The sequence below is a fragment of the Salarias fasciatus genome, chromosome 4 (assembly GCF_902148845.1).
Source record: "Salarias fasciatus chromosome 4, fSalaFa1.1, whole genome shotgun sequence".
NCBI classification, from domain to species: domain Eukaryota; kingdom Metazoa; phylum Chordata; class Actinopteri; order Blenniiformes; family Blenniidae; genus Salarias; species Salarias fasciatus.
Genome location: NC_043748.1, coordinates 21,554,250 through 21,572,928, shown reverse-complemented (window position 1 = coordinate 21,572,928; position 18,679 = coordinate 21,554,250). Strand labels below are relative to the sequence as shown.

The following is an 18,679-nucleotide window of genomic DNA, read 5'->3' as shown; positions in this document are numbered from 1 at the left end:
ACTTTGAATCCTGTGAATAATTGTGAAGGTTAAAATGAGTTTCCTGAGCGAACAGAGAATCCTCATCAGAGCTGGACAGAAACACGAAGAGTCTGGATGGAGGGATGAAAGAAGATCGGAAGTTTAACAGGAATCAGATTAACACATTCAGTGTGGATACCTGGTGTTTATAATTTGGAATTGGTTTATTCTAAATTAAGTAATTCAGAGTTATATTCATGAGCATCGTGTTTACATGGGAAAAATTGATTAAATTATCTCACGCCGGGGTCTGTGATGCGTTCTGATTGGACAGGTTGGCCATGACGTAATTGACGTCTCCAGGAAGTAAACAGCGTTTTTTTCGTCTTTCTTTCTCAATTGACTTTGACTCTACAGCTTTGAAAATGTCCACGTTGTTAGGCGCCTGTCAATCCGCTCGTTTCATTGTATCAAATTCTTCTGAAACTGCCGTTAAATAAATTGTCTCCGTATGAGTCGAAACGCCGACAGCGGGCCGCCATCTTCGAGTATTGCGTCATCATGACGGAGCATGCGCAGAACGAAGTCGCGCCTAATTAGCATAAAATTCCACTTCCAAGGGGAGAACAAACCCGCCGGTCTATTCTTTTAGTTTTAAACTTAAATTTTAATAAAGTTTTCAGGTGTTTACATGGTCATTTTAGAGCGGAATTAGACTTTATTGGGATTCACAGAGGAATAAATAGTCCCATGTAAACACACGAACTCAGCCGTTTCCACTGACATAATTTCAAGTTTTATTACAAAAGCCAACAGCACCGACTAGTGGCCAAATATGAAATTCATGAAATGAAAATGCAACAAATGATGTTTTAATTTGAATCGTCGTCGTGTAAACGAGACGTTACTGTGAATAACGAATCGAATGTCAAAGTTAAAGGAAAGACAATGAAGATACTGTCTAAAAAGTGTCCAAATTAGAATGAAAAGTTAGTGTCTCCTCAGAGGCCCACGCCCTTCTTTAGGATTCATTTTCTGGATCGTTCAACACTTCTGTGGTGAAATCTTTCACAACTTTAACCGGAAACGACTCCTGTTGCAATCAGGCTCAAACATGTCAGCGTTTTTTTTTTTTTTTTTTTTTTTTTTTTTCCCTAGTGTGTGTGTTCACACTCTGCATTTCAATTGGACAAATAAAATAATGTTCCAGTGAAGCAGCAGTGAAACATAAATGATATAGTAGGAGTGCTTATAAATCATGAAAATGTAATAAAATGAAAATTAAATAAAAATGTCTTTTTATTATTCATACATCCCACTATAGAAATAGTTTCAGAAAAGGAAAGGCAATTAAGTAAAAGCAAAATACATGAAAAGAAATTGAATCAGAAGAGTCGGGTTTCTACTCTAACTGTACTTTTACATTTGACTCAGTATGAAATGATAAAAAAGGCTCTAATACAGTCAACAACTGTTGATAAACCTTTTCATACACAAATATAAGAACAAATGACAGGTTTGTTGGTGTTTCTTCACCTCGTTTTCTCGTGATGGTTCGCTTTCAGTCTGTAAAACAGATATTTATCCTTCTTTTGGACACTTTACGTGAAAATAGAACCAAACATCTGAGGAGTTCACATCCAGGTCTCAATGAGACTGATCTACATATAAATGTTCAGTTTCTCCAGCATGCTTTTCACACATGGATCTGCCTGATTTTAATTTTTGGGAGTAGTAAAGAAGTAAATTCCAGGAGAATTCCCTCCAAAACTGTGGAGTTGGTTATTTCCTATATTGGATCAATCTTCATCTGTGATTACTGGAGCTCGCATTGCTTTAGTTTTGTTTGTAGAATGAATCCAGTCCTTCACAAAGAGGTTTTAAATCTTAAAAACTAATTGATAGAATATTTTTAGAAAATATTCTTGGCTTGTTAGTATCCTCACAATGTTTCCATCTGCTTTTGAGTATAATTTCAGCCATGTACCATTAGTTGAGTACTCAAGTACAACATGTAATTTTTACTATTAAAATGTGATGATACATGCAATGATTTAAAGTAGGCTCTTCTGGCTGGCGTTTGTAACTTTCATCAACTTTTAACAACATGACACCTGTGATTTATACATATTTATTGATAGATTTACAATTTATAATCAAAATACACATATTTCTAAAGTCAGTTAAGGATAATGCAATGATCATAAAACTGTGAATAATGAAAAATTACATAACACTGAGAGTATTTTCTGAAATTATATATGATTTAAGCCTGATGATGAACAGGAATGACTCCAGTCGGTTTGGTGCTGAAGGCGGTTTTTCCCAGGCGCCCTGAACGCAGCCTAGGATGGTGCGCAGGTGTGGTCCGCGGAGGTTCCGCCGGGAGACTCACAGCGGAGCCGCGACCCAGCGCACTGCTCCCGGACTCAAACCGGCGCCTTACCGCGGGGGGGATGGAGACGTGAGCCACGGTGGGAGCTCCGCGTCCCGCGCAGGATGACCGCAGTAAGTTTGTTTTCTCCCCGAAGCTGCTTCGAAGTTTCTCCGAGGAGTCACAAGTTTTCCCTTCCCGACCCGACGGGGCCACTTCCAGGCCCGGAGCCGCAGCGCCGGACTGCCTCCACCAGCCCGGAGGGTTTAAGGATTTCTGCCGTGTCATCGCCGAAACACCTGTTAACACATGGATACCAGAGTTTTTCCTGATTATTGTGTTCTGTTGGTGAATTCGGCTGAGGTTAATCAAAACTTATGGAATGTTTTCTGTATGTGTAGTTTCGTTCTGCTCGGACGTTTACCTCCAACAGTCAGCTGCCTGGCAGTTTCTATTAACTCTTTGAATAAACTGCTGTTAAATGTCTAAAAGTGTCAGAGCGAAGTCGTCTAATGCGTGCCGTATGCAAGGTATCGTCTGTGTGTTTATTTTGTTTTAGTTAATTTATTAGTTGATATCCAATGAATGTCCTGATATTGAGTTTTAGTGAAAAGCAATGATTTTTCGCTGGGAGTTTGGCGTGTCATCTATTCGAACTTCACCGGGTGAGCTTTAAAGTGTAAACTTCTATAATCATCTTCCCATTTTCTTATTTGCACGTCGATTGAGCCATAATGACCTATTTCCACATTTGTAAACGTTTTTTGAGAGTTTATTTTGAGTTTTGTCCCCTGTCAAAAAACGTGATTAAAGTAACACCAGACTTGGTTTAAAAGCTCAAATGATTAGGTTTGTATTTATTTCTCTTATCTGCTCAGTGATGTAAAACCTCCTCAGACTTTAAGCGATATACTTAAATTCGTCTTCTTTGGATACTGCATTGAAATAAACTTTTAGTGCTGAAGTTGCTTTGATACTAAATGCAGTACTGCATATACAAAATATACAGTTTTGGGTAAAACTCGCTTTTAGGAGATTGTGCGCGAACTACCGATTGTGCTGCGCAAATAATGGATCCGTTATTTTATCAAAAAATTATTTTATCAAAAGTTATCAAAACTGTATTTGATTAATCAAAGGTTTTCCCTGGAAGAAAACTTTTTCGCCAGACTTCATTCAAAATACAGTGAATTCGCTCATTGAGCCCTTCCAACCTCTTTATGTCTCAGATTCATGACTCTTTCCTGAAACACCAAGTTGTCTGCTTTAATTCGTCCTGTGTAAATACATAATATTGTGGTCGTTTAATTAATAATTTTTTTTTTTTGTATATTATGTGCAGTCAGAAACTGTTACTCCTAAACTGCAGTAAAATACCAGTTAACTTGGGGTAGAATCACAGTTTTGGCACATATACGTCAGGAAATGTCACGATAGTCCAGCGTCTTACTGTCATTCGTTAAATAACCATTTTTGCGGCGGAGTTTCGTCTTGCTGTTTGTGCGTCTATTAGCCTGTTAGCTCAGCGGCAGCACTGTATTAGTTTCACACCAGACTCCATTCAAAATATCAGCAAAAAATGGTTCTACTGCATCGTTCAGTCATTTGCCTTTACATTATAACCAAGCCTCGTGTTTTTTTCTAACGCTATGTCTCCCGTTTAAATCGTCTGGTTTAGATGGACATCTCTGTTAAGAATTACACTTGCAGCCAATATGTTATTGCAATTATTATACGTTTTCCTTCATTGATCTCGAAGTCGAATCGAAGCACAAATTGCTGAATGTGTCACAAACATCTCTTAATTTTAACGGAATAAACTGATCTTTTGTCATCCTGTGGTAGCCGGATAAAATCAAACCATCTTACGTCTCAGGGAAATGTTCAATTGTATTGTTAGATATCTTTGTTTTTGCTGTTTTAAAGGAAATTGTTAAATCGTAATTTTTCAAAGCGGAGATTCGCTCTGCTCTTCTCGGCTGAGGGACACTGTTGCACGGGCTGCTTTTAGCCTCTGTTGCAGTCTGCAAGACTTGTCCGCTTTGATTAATGACATTTGATTTCTGACATCTAAATAAAGAATAGCAGTGAGGCTGTCACATAAATGTTAAATTATTTGAGTCATTGGTAGTGATCTTAGATTCCTATCAGTTTTGTACCAGACTCCGTTAAAAATATCCGCAAGATAATGACCGCGTCTGTTTGAAGGTATTCAGCCTCCGATTATACGCGATTTAGGTCTGTTTTTGAATCGTCATGTATGACACTTTAATCCGTCTTGTTTATTTACGGGGTTGCCTTTAATTAAACCCAGAAAATAGATATCTCCACTTAACTTTTCACTGCTTTCCTTCGTTCATCGCCAGGTCAAATCCAAGCGCTAGCTGCTAGCAAAGTCATTACATTTCTACTTGTTTTATAGGGTTAAAAGAACTTTCTTTAGATTCTGTTCGAGCCGAATGAGGGAGATTTGTTATTCATAAAACGAGATTGTGAAGTTTTCCCGTTAGAGCTGTTGCCTCGTACTGTCTGTAAAAAGGTTGTTAAATGGCGATTTTCCGATGCGAAGCGTCGCGTTGTCTGCTGTGCAGCGAGCTGCAGCGGGATTGACAGACTTTTCCGGGTCTCAGCCTTTCCTGATTCCATGGAAAACCGTCCCGCAGTGAGCCAACATACATATCCTCTGTTTCACCTGATGATTCAGAATAATGGGAGAAATGAGAGGGCAACAACCGCCCCTGTCAGGGGCTTTAGATTCTGTTGCTGCTAGGGGGGGGGGCGGGTCCAGTTGTGTTTAGTGACTCAGCTGCTGTTTGGGGAGGTAAATAAAGGAGGGGCTGCAATCAGAAAGCAGCTGATGTGACCTTCTGACAGTCTGCTCTCTCTCTATTTTGCAGCGTTGCATCCAGGACTGAGCCGGACACCAGGACTCGTTCACATCCACCACCAGAGGACATGAAGTGACTCAGACAGAAAGAGGAAGGCTTCGTTTAAAAAGGGATCGGGGTATGACTGAGCAGCGGAGCGCCGTCTGAGATGTGAGGACGCTCTGGAGGGACTGGACCGAGGCCTGTGAGGGAGCAGCAGGTGGAGGCAGCATCATGGGCACAGCTCTCCTCAGAAACGCTGCATTCATCTGGAGCTGCTGAGTTTTCACTCCAACGATGATGTGAAACTGAACCTGAAAACCAGCAGATTCTCTATTTTCAACGTGCGTGTATCGAACTGGAAATGTCCCACGGCCTGCGGTTTCTGAGACACTGAGCGTTTACAGGGTGGAGGAGGAAGATCACTTCCTGCTTTTTTTGACTGGGAGGTGCAGGACAGGGTCGCTCAGATGGCCGGGAAGGACTACAACCATCTCTTCAAGCTGCTGATCATCGGAGACTCCAGTCAGTACCTCCGACCCGCCGCTGCACTCGCCTCACGTCAGCAGAAAGTTCACAGCTGCTCGTATTTACACCACTCCCAATTCTTCCCTCACTCCTGAGAAACTGTCGTCACGTCGCCGTCAGACGACTTCAGGCTGAAGTCAGATCATCATCAGTCACTCTGGAAAACCGATGAGAGGAAAAACCTCAGAATAATCTCTGTAAAGTGAGAAACTGAGGTTTTTCAGGGCCTTCATCTGAGTAAAAACCCACTTTGAGTTGGGAACATTCTAACAAAGTACCAGTTTGAGAGTAGACATTTTAATTTGATGGTTTATTTGAGAATTTCAGTGGAGGAGTGTTCAGGAATGGGTCTGCAGTCAGGTGTCTCCAGCTCTCTCCAGCTCAGACGCAGTGAAGGTGAAAGGTTTCAGCTCTCAGCTCCGTGTCCTGCTTTCACTTTCTCCTCCATTTGCCCGGACAGGTCCGCCCCGCCTTCCCACAACAAACTATTCCCTTCATTTAACCCTCAGTTGGACGGAGACGTGTTCGCAGCAGGCTGATCAGCTGCCTTTGCAGCATCAGAAGAATCGTTGTTTTAATGTAGAAAATTCATTTTGTGGCAAAAAGAAAAAAAAAATCAGACTTTTTAGTCCAAATTATTTCTAACTGTTCGCACTTGGTGTTTTATTACTCTGTTTGATTATTGCCACTTTTATTCCCCAGTTTGTTTCTGTTTTTGGCTTCTTCCCCGCTCTAACTTCCAAAAGCATTCAGGTTTTTGATGTTCTTCCTCCAGTTGATGTAATTTCAGCTATGGTCCAGATTATAGAGCATCTTCCCCCCTCTGATAGATTTATTCATTTAGCAATACAAGAGTAACTTTAGTTACTTTCCATGTTCACTGTCTGGAGGAGTAACTCCAGCCGTTCTTCAGGATGTAGCACAGCCGTGATCTCAGGAGTGTTTATGATCGGACCTGTGTGGCTGTGAGCAGCTGGAGTCCTCTGAGCTGCAGGGCTGTGGTTTCACCTGGGCCTCTCTCCTCTGTTTGATCCTCAGATGTGGGGAAAAGCAGCCTCCTGCTCCGCTTCGCAGATAACTCCTTCTCTGGTGAGTCTCAACTCGGCTCTCTGGTATTTTATCTCCTCTGACATCAGACTCTTTATCAGGAACAGGGCGTTTTTCTGACGACACAAACGGTGAACTGAGGAGCAGTTTCAGTTTACTGTGTCACACTGTGCTCTGATTGGTCCCTGCTGTGTTTCACTCTGTCCTGTGATTGGTACCTGCAGGCAGCTACATCACCACCATCGGTGTGGACTTTAAGATCCGGACGGTGGACATCGAAGGGGAGCGTGTGAAGCTGCAGATCTGGGACACGGCGGGTCAGGAGAGGTTCAGGACCATCACCTCCACGTAACCAAGCCCTAAACCCTCCTCCAGCCTCTCCCTCCTCCTCCTCCTCCTCCTCCTCCTCCTCCTCTGTCTAAGCCCCGCCCCCTCTCCCCTCAGGTACTACAGAAACACTCACGGCGTGATCATCGTGTACGACGTGACCAACCCGGAGTCGTTTGTGAACGTGAAGCGGTGGTTGAATGAAATCTCTCAGAACTGCGACACCGTCTGTAAAATCCTCGGTACGTCCCAGAAAACGTTTTACAGGTTGCAGGAAGTCATTTCATCATTTTTCCAGAACTCAGATTCCTGGATATTTGCACGAAGGTCATTCAGTCTGTAAATTCAGGAACGTTTTACCAATTCACTGTTTCTGATTCACTTCTTATTTTATAGAAACATTGTGGAAATCAAAATGTATGACTGAGATTTGTTTCAGTTTTTCATTCTAACGTTTTACCAGACATTATTGTATATTGTGGACATTCCATTTTCCATTTTCTACCGCTTATCTGGGGCCGGGTCGCGGTGGCAGCAGTCTCAGCAGGGATGCCCAGACTTCCCTGTCCCCAGACTCTTCCTCCAGCTCCTCTGGGACGATCCCAAGGCGTTCCCAGGCCAGCCGAGAGACATCGGGGGGGGCTCGGGTAGGGAAGCTGGGCCCTGGCTCCGCGATCTGGGTCCGGCCCCGGAGGGTGTGAGAAACTCTGCGCTCGCCGGCGGGCCCGCCGCTGGGGTGGCGCACCGCACCGGGGGGCCCGGGGGTCTGCCGCCAGAGTCGATCAGCGACCTCCGACCTAGGGTGTCCTTGTGCCAAGTGCACTTGTGGACCCCCCTGTGCTCGAACATGGTGTTTGTTATGGACAAACTGTGACGAGCACAGAAGTCCAGTAACAGAACACCACTCGGGTTCAGATCAGGGAGGCCGTGCGATCCAGTCACCCCCTCCAGGTCTCACTGTCGCTGCCCACGTGGGCGTTGAAGTCCCCCAGTAGAACCATGGAGTCCCCAGTTGGAGCACTGTCCAGCACCCCTTTCAGGGACTCCAGGAAGGCCGGGTCCTCTGCACTGCTGTTCGGCCCATAAGCCGAGACAACAGTGAGGCACCTATCCCCGACCCGAAGGCGCAGGGATGCGACCCTCTGGTTGACTGGGGTGAACTCCAACACCTGGCTGAGCTGTGGGGCTGTAAGCAAACCCCCACCAGCCCGCCGCCTCTCACCGCGGGCAACGCCAGAGAAGTGGAGAGTCCAGCCCTTCTCGAGAGGTTGGGTTCCAGAGCCCCGGCTGTGTGGAGGTGAGCCCGACTATATCTAGCCGCTACCTCTCGACCTCCCTCACAAGCTCGGGCTCCTTCCCCGCCAACGAGGTGACATTCCATATCCCTAGAGCCAGTCTCTGTGTCCGGGGATCGGGTCGCCGGGCAGCCTGCCTTCGGCTGCCACCCAATCCACACTGCGCCCGGCCCCTACGGTTCCCTCGGTGGGTGGTGAGCCCACCGGAGGTCAGGCCCACGTCGGCCCTTCGGGCTGAGCCCGGCCGGGCCCCGTGGGCACAGGCCCGGCCACCAGGCGCTCGCTTACGAGCCCCAACCCCAGGCCTGGCTCCAGGATGGAGCCCCGGCTGCGCCATGCCGGGCGACGTCACGACCTTTGTTGCATTCCTTCTCATAAGGGCTTATTCTGGACATGAGAAGCTTTATTTTTTATTTTTTTGAATGAATAAATGAATTAGGCCTTTATTAGTCCCACAAGGGGAAATTTCTCCTCTTGAAAGTTTTTTCAAGAGGAGAAAAGATTTTTAAGTTATTTATTCAAATAAACTATGTGCAAACAGAAGGAGATACACAGTTAAATACGATGTATTTTGGTTTAGTGAATTTCTTCAGTTCTGTTGTTTTCAGATGTATATTTTTATTTTACTTTTAGTTTTCAAGGTGAAGTGAAGCAAGTTATGAAACGCACACAAACAAATCCTTTCGCATTAGGATTTTATATGAGAGCAGAGTTAAAGAGAATCAAAGAGATTCAAACTTCCTGTGTGTGTGTGTGCGTGTGTGCGTGCGATCAGTGGGAAACAAGAATGACGACCCGACCCGGAAGCAGGTGGATACCCAGGATGCCGTGCGCTTCGGGGAGTCGGTGGGCGTTCGAGTGTTCGAGACGAGCGCCAAAGAGAACGTGAACGTGGAGGAGGTGAGAGAAAACCTTCCGGTTTAAATTCACCGAGTGGAAACTAGAACTTCACGGTCGGCCGTCGTGTGCGACTCGCCGTCCTGAGCGTCCAGGCGACAGGAGCGGGCTGAGGGTCTTTAATGGCCGCCGCCGTGTCTCCTCCAGATGTTCATGGCCTTCACCCGGATGGTCCTGAGGGCCAAGAAGCAGAGCCAGAACCGGGCGGAGAGGGAGCGCGAGCGCGAGAAGGACACGGTCAACATCAACGCCCACCGAGACCGCGACCGCCGCAAGAGGGGCAAGAAGTGCTGCTGAGGCCGACGCGGAGGGAGGCGGACGCTTTCAGCCTGCAGCAGGCGCCCCCTGCAGGTAACGGCGGGATTTACACGCTGCTGGAGCGCACAGAACTTCGGGAACGGAGCCGGTGCGTCGGCTGTGTTCCACTGCCTGTGAGAGGAAACGAGAGGAAGCAAGAGAGACACGCCCACTTCTCACCTCTATGCCAAATATGGGTGTGTCCTCCATGAAGGGGCGGGGCTATGGTGGCACGCCTACTCTGACATCAGAATCCATGCTCTGCGCTTACGGACACGCCCACTTAACCACGCCCAGCCGTTGATGGACAAGTCGGGTACTGAGGTGGGCGTGTCGTCCCGTCAGTTCATCATCTCTCTTGTGTTGTTTACTTTTTCAAGTCGTACAAATCAAACTGAAGTGGGCGTGTCTTACAGCGGCGGGCGTGTCTACGTCAACATGTCCACTTCAGTACCGCCGTCTCTCAACTTGTTCACTTTGTTTTAATAAATTAAATGATTTTCACTGACAGAATGAATTATAAACCAATCAAAGGAAATATTAACAAAGGTTTTGTGTGTGTTTAACCAGATTTCTGCAGGACACGCCCACTTTACCATCAGACACACCCACATCAGTCGTTCCCAGTATCTCATGTGAGAACTGACTTTGAAAAGGGGGCGTGTCTTCGCTAAGTGGGCGTGGCTCTGGTTACCAACAGGTACCGGCTCATTGTTAGCTGTAGAGCTAGCTTCATGCTACATTCTCTGTGGGTGTGGCTCCTCTGAAGGGGGCGTGTCTTAGGTGATATGGGCGTGTCTAGAGTCAACAGGTTTTTCTCACACACTGAAATAATCAAGAGGAACTAGAGATGTTGGTTCTTGTCTAATGAGAGGCCGTTTTAATTTCACTTTTAATTCCTACAGTGTTTTGTTTGTTTTTTTCTTGTGTTTTTTTAATGAATTAAAATGCGTTTAAAAGCAGCCGGAGCCTTTCAGCCCAGCAAAACCTGAGCGTCAGGGCGGTCCTGAACCAGCCAACTGCAGCCACAGTACCGGCTTTAAAAGGGACAAGCATGCACATCCTGCACTGTCTTAGAGGGACGGACGACGGGCTTTAAAACTCCCGTCTTCCTGCTCTGATGTGCGAGGGACCAAAGCCCCCTGAGGAACGGTGGAAACGTGCTGGTGTGACGCTTTACCCGGGCTCCAGAGTCTGAATCTCTCGCTTCTGTCTTAATGTAAACCCAGTATTTAACCACTGAGAGGGAACGAAAGGGGAACTTTAACGTGTGTGTGTGTGTGTGTGTGTGTGTGTGTGTGTGTGTGTGTGTCTGTGGGCCGCTGAGCAGAGACTTTTAAAGAGTGTTTAAAACACAAGCCCAAAGTCCTTCAGTGTCTGTTTCCTTCATTGTGTCCAAATAAAGCAATAAATCCAGAATGTCTGCGTGACGCTGAGATCTGTTCAACTTCTCCAGGACAAATATCGCTTTAATCAGTAAATCAATATTTCTGTGCACTGATCCCTGCAAATTCTAAATACCAGAACTGATGAAAGCTCAATTGCCATTAATTCATAAGGTTACCATGTTAATGCCATTTCTAGGGTTTGGTCTAGCTAAAAAAAAGCATGGTACAGCCCCTTTAACATCAGTAGGTTTCATTACAATTGACTAGGTTTAGTAATTGTTTGAATTTGTGTGAATATCTCCATTTTCATCACATGAACCGTATAAAAAAAACTTTCAGGGTTTAAATCTAAAAGTTATTCTAGTTCTGTTTGCCACTCGGGATGAAACTGGGCTGCAAGCGGTTCCTGAACCGAAGCGTATCGGTGAGTTTATCCAAACTCATGTTCACCTCCAGTTCAGGCTGCTTTTACCTCGAACATGTAACTTAAGCATTCGTATCTTTTGATGGAGAACGATACGAGAGTATCCAGGAAACAGAAGCGTGCTGGAAGAAGAGCGATGAGTCTGAAAGTTCAATTTCAGGGCAGAGCTTCACCCAGGTCAGGAAGTCAAATTAATCCTTAGCCTTTAAACACAGTTTTTAATGTCTTCAGTCAGGTTTAAGTGACCCGCTGGTTTTGGAGCAATCCAATATTCCATAAAAATGTTTCCTAGTGCCATAAATTCACATATGAAAACAATCTGACGCTCCAGCTTCCAGTTTTATTTCAACAGTCTTTATTTAAAATCGTGTTGCATTCAGGTGACCTGGGAAAACACAGAACTGGAACTTCAGTCAGTGTTTTATCAATGTCCTGCGTTTCCCGCGCGCGCCTGAACGCAGCGCGCCGCCCGCTCCGCCCCCGTCAGTTGGACTTGGGCAGCCTGTAGACGCCGGCGGACTGGATGAGCTGGTGGTCCCGGACCTTCCTCTGCAGGAAGGCCTCCAGCTCGTTGACGTCCATCTCCGTGACGACGGGTCCCGTGGCGACGAACATCCGCAGCATGGAGTGGATCCGCTCCAGTGTCATGCTGTCCAGGTTGGTCAGCATGGCCTGGATGTAGGCCCAGAACAGCTGTGCACACACACGCATACGTGGGTGAAGCGGCGTGCTTCTGTCGCCATGGCGACAGCGGTTTGTCACGGCGGACCCACCTGCAGCTTCTCCTCCCGCTGCTCGGACTGCGTGGTGGTGTTGGAGTCCCGCTCCTCGTCGCTGTCGATCAGCATCACGCCCCTCTCCAGCCGCTCGCCGCTGGAGCCCGTCTCCACCACGCAGTAGCGGCCGGGCGCCTCCTCCCGCAGCACACCGTGCTGCTGCCACAGCGCCAGCTTCCTGTGCAGCAGCTCCTGCGGCGCCCCCATCTGAGCGCTCAGCTCCTCCAGCGTCCATGAGCCTGGAGGGAGGGGGGGAGACGGGAGGTCAAAGGCCACACGGCGAGGTGTGATTCGGGGTGGCATGTTTTCCAGGCGCGGCGCCCGTACTTTTGTCCTGGAAGTGCAGGATGATGGCGGCGTGGATGGGCGACACGGTGAGGTCGATCAGGGTCCGGTCCTCCAGCTCCACGTTCAGCGTGACGGAGCCCAGGTGAGGCTTCCAGCTCAGCGTCCTCATGGCCTGCAGACACAGGTCAAAGGTCATCACTGCTTCATCTCACATTCCACAAAACGATCCAGAAGAAAACTGATGTTTCAGACATTTTAAAGGAGAATCGTGGGTTAAAGACACAGAAAATGTAGCAGTGACAGATTTATTATATGAACCGTTTTCTCTCTTTGTCAACAAAACACTTGGAGTTCCTCAGGGAGCAATACAGGGTCATCTTCCATTTTGAATGAGCAGTTTATAAAGAAAAGATTGGTTTTATTTAAGAAAATTTGATTTTTAGAATATTATTTACAGTTTGTGAGACATGCAGCTAAAGGTAAAGTGAATAATGAATCAATGAGGTGTTCCTCAGGGATCAACTTTGGGTTCCCTTTATTTTAATGTTGGGTTGAACATAGTTAAATCAAACAGAAGTGAAATTTTACTTCCGGAATTGAAAATCTTGATTTTCTCATTTATTTATTTTTTTTACAAAGGAATAATTGATTCGTCTTGTTTTTGTAGATGTTCTACAGTCTGATACAGTGGTGACTGTAGCATTTAAAAACTTCAGTATTCACTTTATTTACTTTCTAGTACTGGTAAACATGAGGTTGGAGTTCCTCAGGGATCAATTCTGGGTCACATTTGATTATTTATTGTCATTTATTTTCTTTGTTTAAACTGCCAGCTGACTTTAAGCTAGTGGAATCAGCTGAAAGCTGGATCGGCCTCACTAACCCTTCCCTCGTTCAGACTAAAGGAGTGTGTGTGTGTGTGTGTGTGTGTGTGAGGGTCACCTTGAGCTTCTCGTAGCGGTGTGTGTACGCCTCCATGGCCTGGCACACCACCGGCGGCAGCTCCAGCTTCTCCTCCTTCAGGCTGGGCCAGAACTCCGACGACAGGATGATGGCCGACAGCGAGAGCGGCGGCTGCTCCTCCTCGCTCAGCCGCTGCTCCTCCTCGCGGATGTTACTGTTGATCCGACGGGAGTCCGCCATGTCCTGGAGGTCCACACGCGCACGCGCACACACACAGTCACACACACGGGCCTCAGCGCCAGCCGCACAGAAAGCAGACAGACGGACGAAGCGCCGGCTCACCTTTAGCATGACTTCGCAGTAATGCATGTGAGAATCTCCAAACCGAAGCTTGAGCAGCTCCACGTTCCGGATCTCCCTGCAGCCGAGACCACGGAGAGGTCAGAGGTCAAAAATACCACTGCTGTATCCGTCGGGGCTGTCGGGGCCGTGCGTGGTGCGTTCGGGCGTACCTGGCCGTGTTGTAGTTGAGCTGGTGGAGCAGCCGGTCGGCCAGCACGGCTCTGTACTCGTCGATGAAGATGTCCTTGCTGCCGTAGATGCTGACCAGCAGGCTGATGATGTCCGACGAGCGCCGCTTGGAGCCCGTTTTATCTGAGGGGGGAGGAACGCCGGTCAGTTGGGATCCTCCACTGTGGCGGATCCCGTGGTGCGTTCACTGACCGGGCACGGCGTCGGTGGGGTCCGGGGTCCAGTCCTCCGGGCCGGCGCCCTCGTCGTCGCTGTCCTGCATCTCCAGGGTCACGGGGTCGCCCCGGGACAGCTCGGCCGCCAGGTCGGAGCAGCCCTCCGAGTCGCCGGTGAGCCCGGCCACGATCTGACGCACCGTGTCGTGACGGGTCCTTGAACGCACCACCACAGCTTCAGCGAAACTCAGCGACCTGATGACGCGCGCGCGCGCGCGCGCGTGCGTGCGTGCGTGCGTGCGTGCGTGCGTGCGTGCGTGCGTGCGTGCGCTGACCTCAGGTACTTGCGGATGGGCTGACAGGCCACGTGCAGGATGACCATGGACGGGTCGAGCTCTCGGAGCGCTTTGATGGCCGAGATGTAAACTGTGAGGATGTCGGACGTGTGGACGCCTGCAGCGGGGGGGAGGACACACACCTGCAGGTTTCTGCTAAAGCCGTTAAAATGTGCGCGGAACCCGAGCGCAGCGCGGCCGCGATGCGTTCACTGACCCGGGTGAAGCAGACGACTCTCAAACGCAGATTTGAGCGAGCTGAGCAGCTGCTGCCTCTGATTGGTCCGCTCCAGACAGAACTTCAGGTCCTCGATGGCCGCTTTGGATTCTGGGAAATCTGGATGAAAAAATCCGCAAGTAGAAAGTCAGAGAAAAACCAGAATGGAATAGAAAAGGTATTCATCGATCTGTTTTGAAGGTTCATTTCCTCCGTCTTTATCCGTTTTCACCTCTGATGATGCTGAACAGCTCCTCGATCCTCATGCTGACGTAGGTCTTGCAGAAGAACTGATGCATGTGACACCTCCACTGCTTCAGGACCGTGCTGCCGGGGCCTCCCGGGCCTCCGGGCGCCGCTCCATCGCCATCGCAGTCTCCGTCCTTCTCTCCGATGAACACCTTGCTCAGCCAGCCCAGCACCAGCTCCAGCCACTGCTCACACACACACACGATAACGGGTTACCGGGGAGCCTCCGGTCGGAAGCTGTGCCGGGCGGCGAGGGGGGCGTGGCCTCACCTCCTGGAAGTCCAGCAGGAAGGAGCGCTCGTACTCGCCGCGGCAGTGCTGCTCCATCCGCTGCTCGATGAGCCGGTGCAGGATGGAGGTGACGGCCTCCGTGCTGACCCACTGCAGCAGCTGCAGCCTCCAGCTACACACACACCACACACACACACACACACCACACACACACACACACACCACACACACACCACACACACACACACACACACACTCTTAATTTCCCCCCCTCTCCTGGCTCTGTGGATTGTGATGGTGGCCGGTCTGCGGCTCTCACAGCATCTGGCTGAGCTCCTGCAGGAGCTCCATCGCCTCCTGACACCAGCAGGCCGGCGCCGGGACGCCGCAGCCCGGGCAGGCCCCGCCCTCGGACGCCTGGGGGTCGTCGGAGCCCTCGGGCGCCGCGGGGCCGCCCTCCTCGCCGCCCTGCGGCTTCATGTAGATGGAGAAGGTGCGGCTGTAGAACTCCAGCACTCGCTCCTGCAGGACGGGCACCGGCGAGAAGAGCAGCAAGGCCCGGATGGAGGTGAAGGCCCGCTCCCGGAGGCCCCGGGGCCCGGGGCCGCTGAGCCCCCCGCGGCCCTCCTCCTGCCAGGTCCCGAGCCTCTGCAGCCCATCTGAGGAGGAAGAGGAGGAGGCGGCTCAGAGTGGCGGACGCAAACAGGGAGCGAACAGATCCGGGTGTGAGGTCTCACTCAGGAAGGGGTCCAGACGGTCCAGCAGGGTCCGGAAGGCCCTCAGCAGGACCAGGGCCCGGTCCCTCTCCTGCAGCTCGTTCTCTGGCTGGTGGAGCCCGGACCAGAACTCGGGGACCACGCTGGATGACAGGCGCAGCTGCAGCGTCTCCAGGAGCCAGGGGCCCAGGAGCCGGCTCAGGCCCCGGCGGCTCAGCAGGGCCAGGGCGTCCGACAGGTCCCGGTCTGACATGGAGGGGTCCGCGGACACCTGAAAACACAGGGACAGGACGTACAGCTGGACTGTGCGTGTGTGTGTGTGTGTGTGCGTGCGTGCGTGCGTGCGTGCGTGTGTGTGGTGAGAATGCTCCTGGTTTCAGTCTGCACGTGCAGATAAAAATAACAGAATCAAAGCTGAATGTGGTTTCTAGGGATCTGTCGGCCTGTAAACTGCAGTAATAAAGGAGAAAACTTTAAATCCTGACAGATGTGACTGGAGTTCCGCAGCAGCCCTCCCGGGTCACCCAGCCCCCCTGCCCCGGCTCTCGGACCCACTCACCAGCTCCGCGGTGACGGCGTCCCACGCAGCGGAGACCCTGTGGTGAGGTTCCGGTCCCGACAGGTCCACTGAGTCCGGCTCCATGGCGACGTCCTCCATCTTCTCAGGTTTTTCTTCCCACGTTACAAAGTCGCTTCAGGAAACGTCAGATTTAAACTTCGGCTGTTTCTAATCGTCCTAAAACGTCCAACGCAGACATTTAAAAACGCGGGTCATCGCTGATGCTACTCTCAACACCTTCCGGATATATATTTTAGTGAAAACATGACCGCTCTCTCTGTATTTTGAAGTTAAATGTCACATCGTGAGGTCGCTCCCGGCTCCGCGGGTTATTTGGCTTCTTCTTCTTCTTCTCTTCTATCTTTTTTCGGCATGGCTCTTCTTTCTTCTTCTACGGAATCTTTATTTATGTTGAGTGCTGCCCTCTTCCGGTCACTGACACAAATAACAGACAACAAAGAAAGCATGAAATTATGATGCTGTTCAATTAAAATGAAAGTATCCTACTTATTTTCTGCATTAAATTCATTACATTTGTTTTCACGAGTCTTTTTTCATCCCAAATAAATCGTTCATTCGTTTCTTGACAACATCTAAATATAGTGACCAACTAAGAACACAGGTGTTAGTCAGGTGCTTTTGAGTGATGTAAATAATGGACCAACTTCAATGTCCACAACCTGCTAAGGCACTTAAAATCACAATAACTTTTTGAAATGTTCAGTATAGTTTTACAATAACATACATCAACAAAAGATCTCCTAGCAAAACTTTGAAGATATTTGTTAATTCTGAGAATTTTTTTCCCCCCACAGCGACACTTACCATTGATTCTTTACTAGGACCAGTGAATTTCTTTATTGATGAGGTGTGAATTTCTTACTCGGCATGCATGCTTTAAAAAAAAAACAGTTGCATTAAATTACTGACAGTCAGATTTAAACAACTGTGGTGGGATTAAAGGATTTGCGGTGGTGTTAAAAAAACCAAGCATGGGAAAAAGCAATCAGAGATGTTTGTTTTTTAAAGGTAAGAGGGGCTGTCATACCAGCCTTCAGCCAGGTTCATTAGAAGAGCCGAGACACTCAAGAACTGTTGATTCCTCCTTCACCTCCTCTTCCTCACTCTCCACGTGCTGTCTCTTGGTTGTTCTGCTTTGGAGTGAATGGCTTGATGGGTGTGGATGTCAGTGAACTTACAGCTGTTGTTCTTCCAGTCATACTGGAGTGTGGCACTTTATATGAAACAAAAATTAGGGCTGTCACTTTAGTACATTAATTAGATTAATTAATCACACTGCAAATTAGTGCACAAAAAAAATAATCTAAGATTAATTATAGCACACTTGAGTGGCAATTCATTGTGAATGGAACTGTTGTCTTATTTAGAGGCATGTTATACTTGTAGTATTCGTTTTAAATTGCTGTACTGAGTTAGCTTCAGTATTCATTTTCAGTTTAGTTTGCTTCAGTGGCTATTTGAGACTCAGCCTTATTTTATTTCAGATTTTTTTTTTTTTATCAATGTTTGTACTGCATTTTTGAATACTGCACCAAGCCAAATTGGTTGCTGGGATGTACTTCAACTTTTTCTTCTTTTGAATTTCTTTAATGAAACACACTGAAAGTGTTATTTAATTTGCCTTATTGGGCTTAGAATTTATTTTGGACAAGACGGCCTGAAGCTTTCATTCATCATTAACAAAAATGTGGATTTCAAAACTTCTCTTCTCTGTATTCTTTTGATGAGTCATGCACTACAATTCTGTAACGTCCCTGAATTTGAATTCTTCACTTGGGGACCTAAAGCAGATATGAGATTAAAGTGTGATTAATTAGATTAATTAATTACAAATCCTGTAATTAATTAGATTCATTTTTTTATGGCATGACAGCACTAACAAAAATGTGTTTTATTTAGCAATTATCATGAAGGCCTAATCACAGCAGGACTGTTGTCTTCAGGCTTCCATACTTTGACAGCACGCAGTGTAGCACCTAGTATGTTGCAGAAAATTCAGTTTTCAGTATGTATTTAATGAAGATTATATGAGCCAGGTTTCAGTAGAACGTTTGTTCTAACAATCAACTCAATCCAATAATGATCAGTCCTTTCAAAATTAATAATACTGTAAATTTTGTAACCATGCTCACACTCATTAACATTGTAGTTTACAGTTGATAGTGACAACAGTCATTTAGTGGTCTAATATTATAATTTATATAAATGTAAAAATATGCTGCATCGTCCCGGTCTATGATTGGATAGAACTCATCAGCGTCAGCGGTTCAGCCAATCAGAAGCAGGCGGGGGC

At 47.7% G+C, this 18,679-nt stretch overlaps 2 protein-coding genes across 2 annotated transcripts; one reads left to right on the top strand and one right to left on the bottom strand.

Moving 5' to 3' along the window:
• Positions 1–2,333: 2,333 nt before the first annotated feature.
• On the top strand, positions 2,334–11,006 carry LOC115387079 (ras-related protein Rab-35). The gene is made up of 7 exons (XM_030089621.1): positions 2,334–2,469; positions 5,233–5,727; positions 6,769–6,819; positions 7,002–7,125; positions 7,222–7,346; positions 9,175–9,299; positions 9,444–11,006. Exons 2-7 carry the CDS (start codon positions 5,673–5,675, stop codon positions 9,591–9,593), a joined length of 630 nt encoding a protein of 209 aa, XP_029945481.1. The 5' UTR covers positions 2,334–2,469; positions 5,233–5,672; the 3' UTR covers positions 9,594–11,006.
• Positions 11,007–11,745: 739 nt separating this feature from the next.
• anapc2 (anaphase promoting complex subunit 2) lies at positions 11,746–16,703 on the bottom strand. The gene is made up of 14 exons (XM_030089549.1): positions 16,366–16,703; positions 15,828–16,077; positions 15,410–15,749; positions 15,130–15,262; positions 14,843–15,044; positions 14,611–14,730; positions 14,394–14,511; positions 14,096–14,274; positions 13,885–14,026; positions 13,715–13,790; positions 13,412–13,615; positions 12,509–12,641; positions 12,179–12,420; positions 11,746–12,098 (listed from the first exon to the last, which is right to left on the bottom strand). Exons 1-14 carry the CDS (start codon positions 16,462–16,464, stop codon positions 11,889–11,891), a joined length of 2,448 nt encoding a protein of 815 aa, XP_029945409.1. The 5' UTR covers positions 16,465–16,703; the 3' UTR covers positions 11,746–11,888.
• Positions 16,704–18,679: the final 1,976 nt, after the last annotated feature.

Bases quoted from the DNA above. Each gene is read 5' to 3' on its own strand.
- LOC115387079 (XM_030089621.1), top strand. From the start codon at position 5,673: ATGGCCGGGAAGGACTACAACCATCTCTTCAAGCTGCTGATCATCGGA. The intron at 5,728-6,768 runs GTCAGTACCTCC...TTTGATCCTCAG, and splicing joins GCTGATCATCGGAGACTCCA to ATGTGGGGAAAAGCAGCCTC. The intron at 7,347-9,174 runs GTACGTCCCAGA...GCGTGCGATCAG, and splicing joins CACCGTCTGTAAAATCCTCG to TGGGAAACAAGAATGACGAC.
- anapc2 (XM_030089549.1), bottom strand. From the start codon at position 16,464: ATGGAGGACGTCGCCATGGAGCCGGACTCAGTGGACCTGTCGGGACCG. The intron at 14,731-14,842 runs GTGAAAACGGAT...TTTTTCATCCAG, and splicing joins GCTGTTCAGCATCATCAGAG to ATTTCCCAGAATCCAAAGCG. The intron at 14,027-14,095 runs GTCAGTGAACGC...CTCCCCCCTCAG, and splicing joins CCCCACCGACGCCGTGCCCG to ATAAAACGGGCTCCAAGCGG.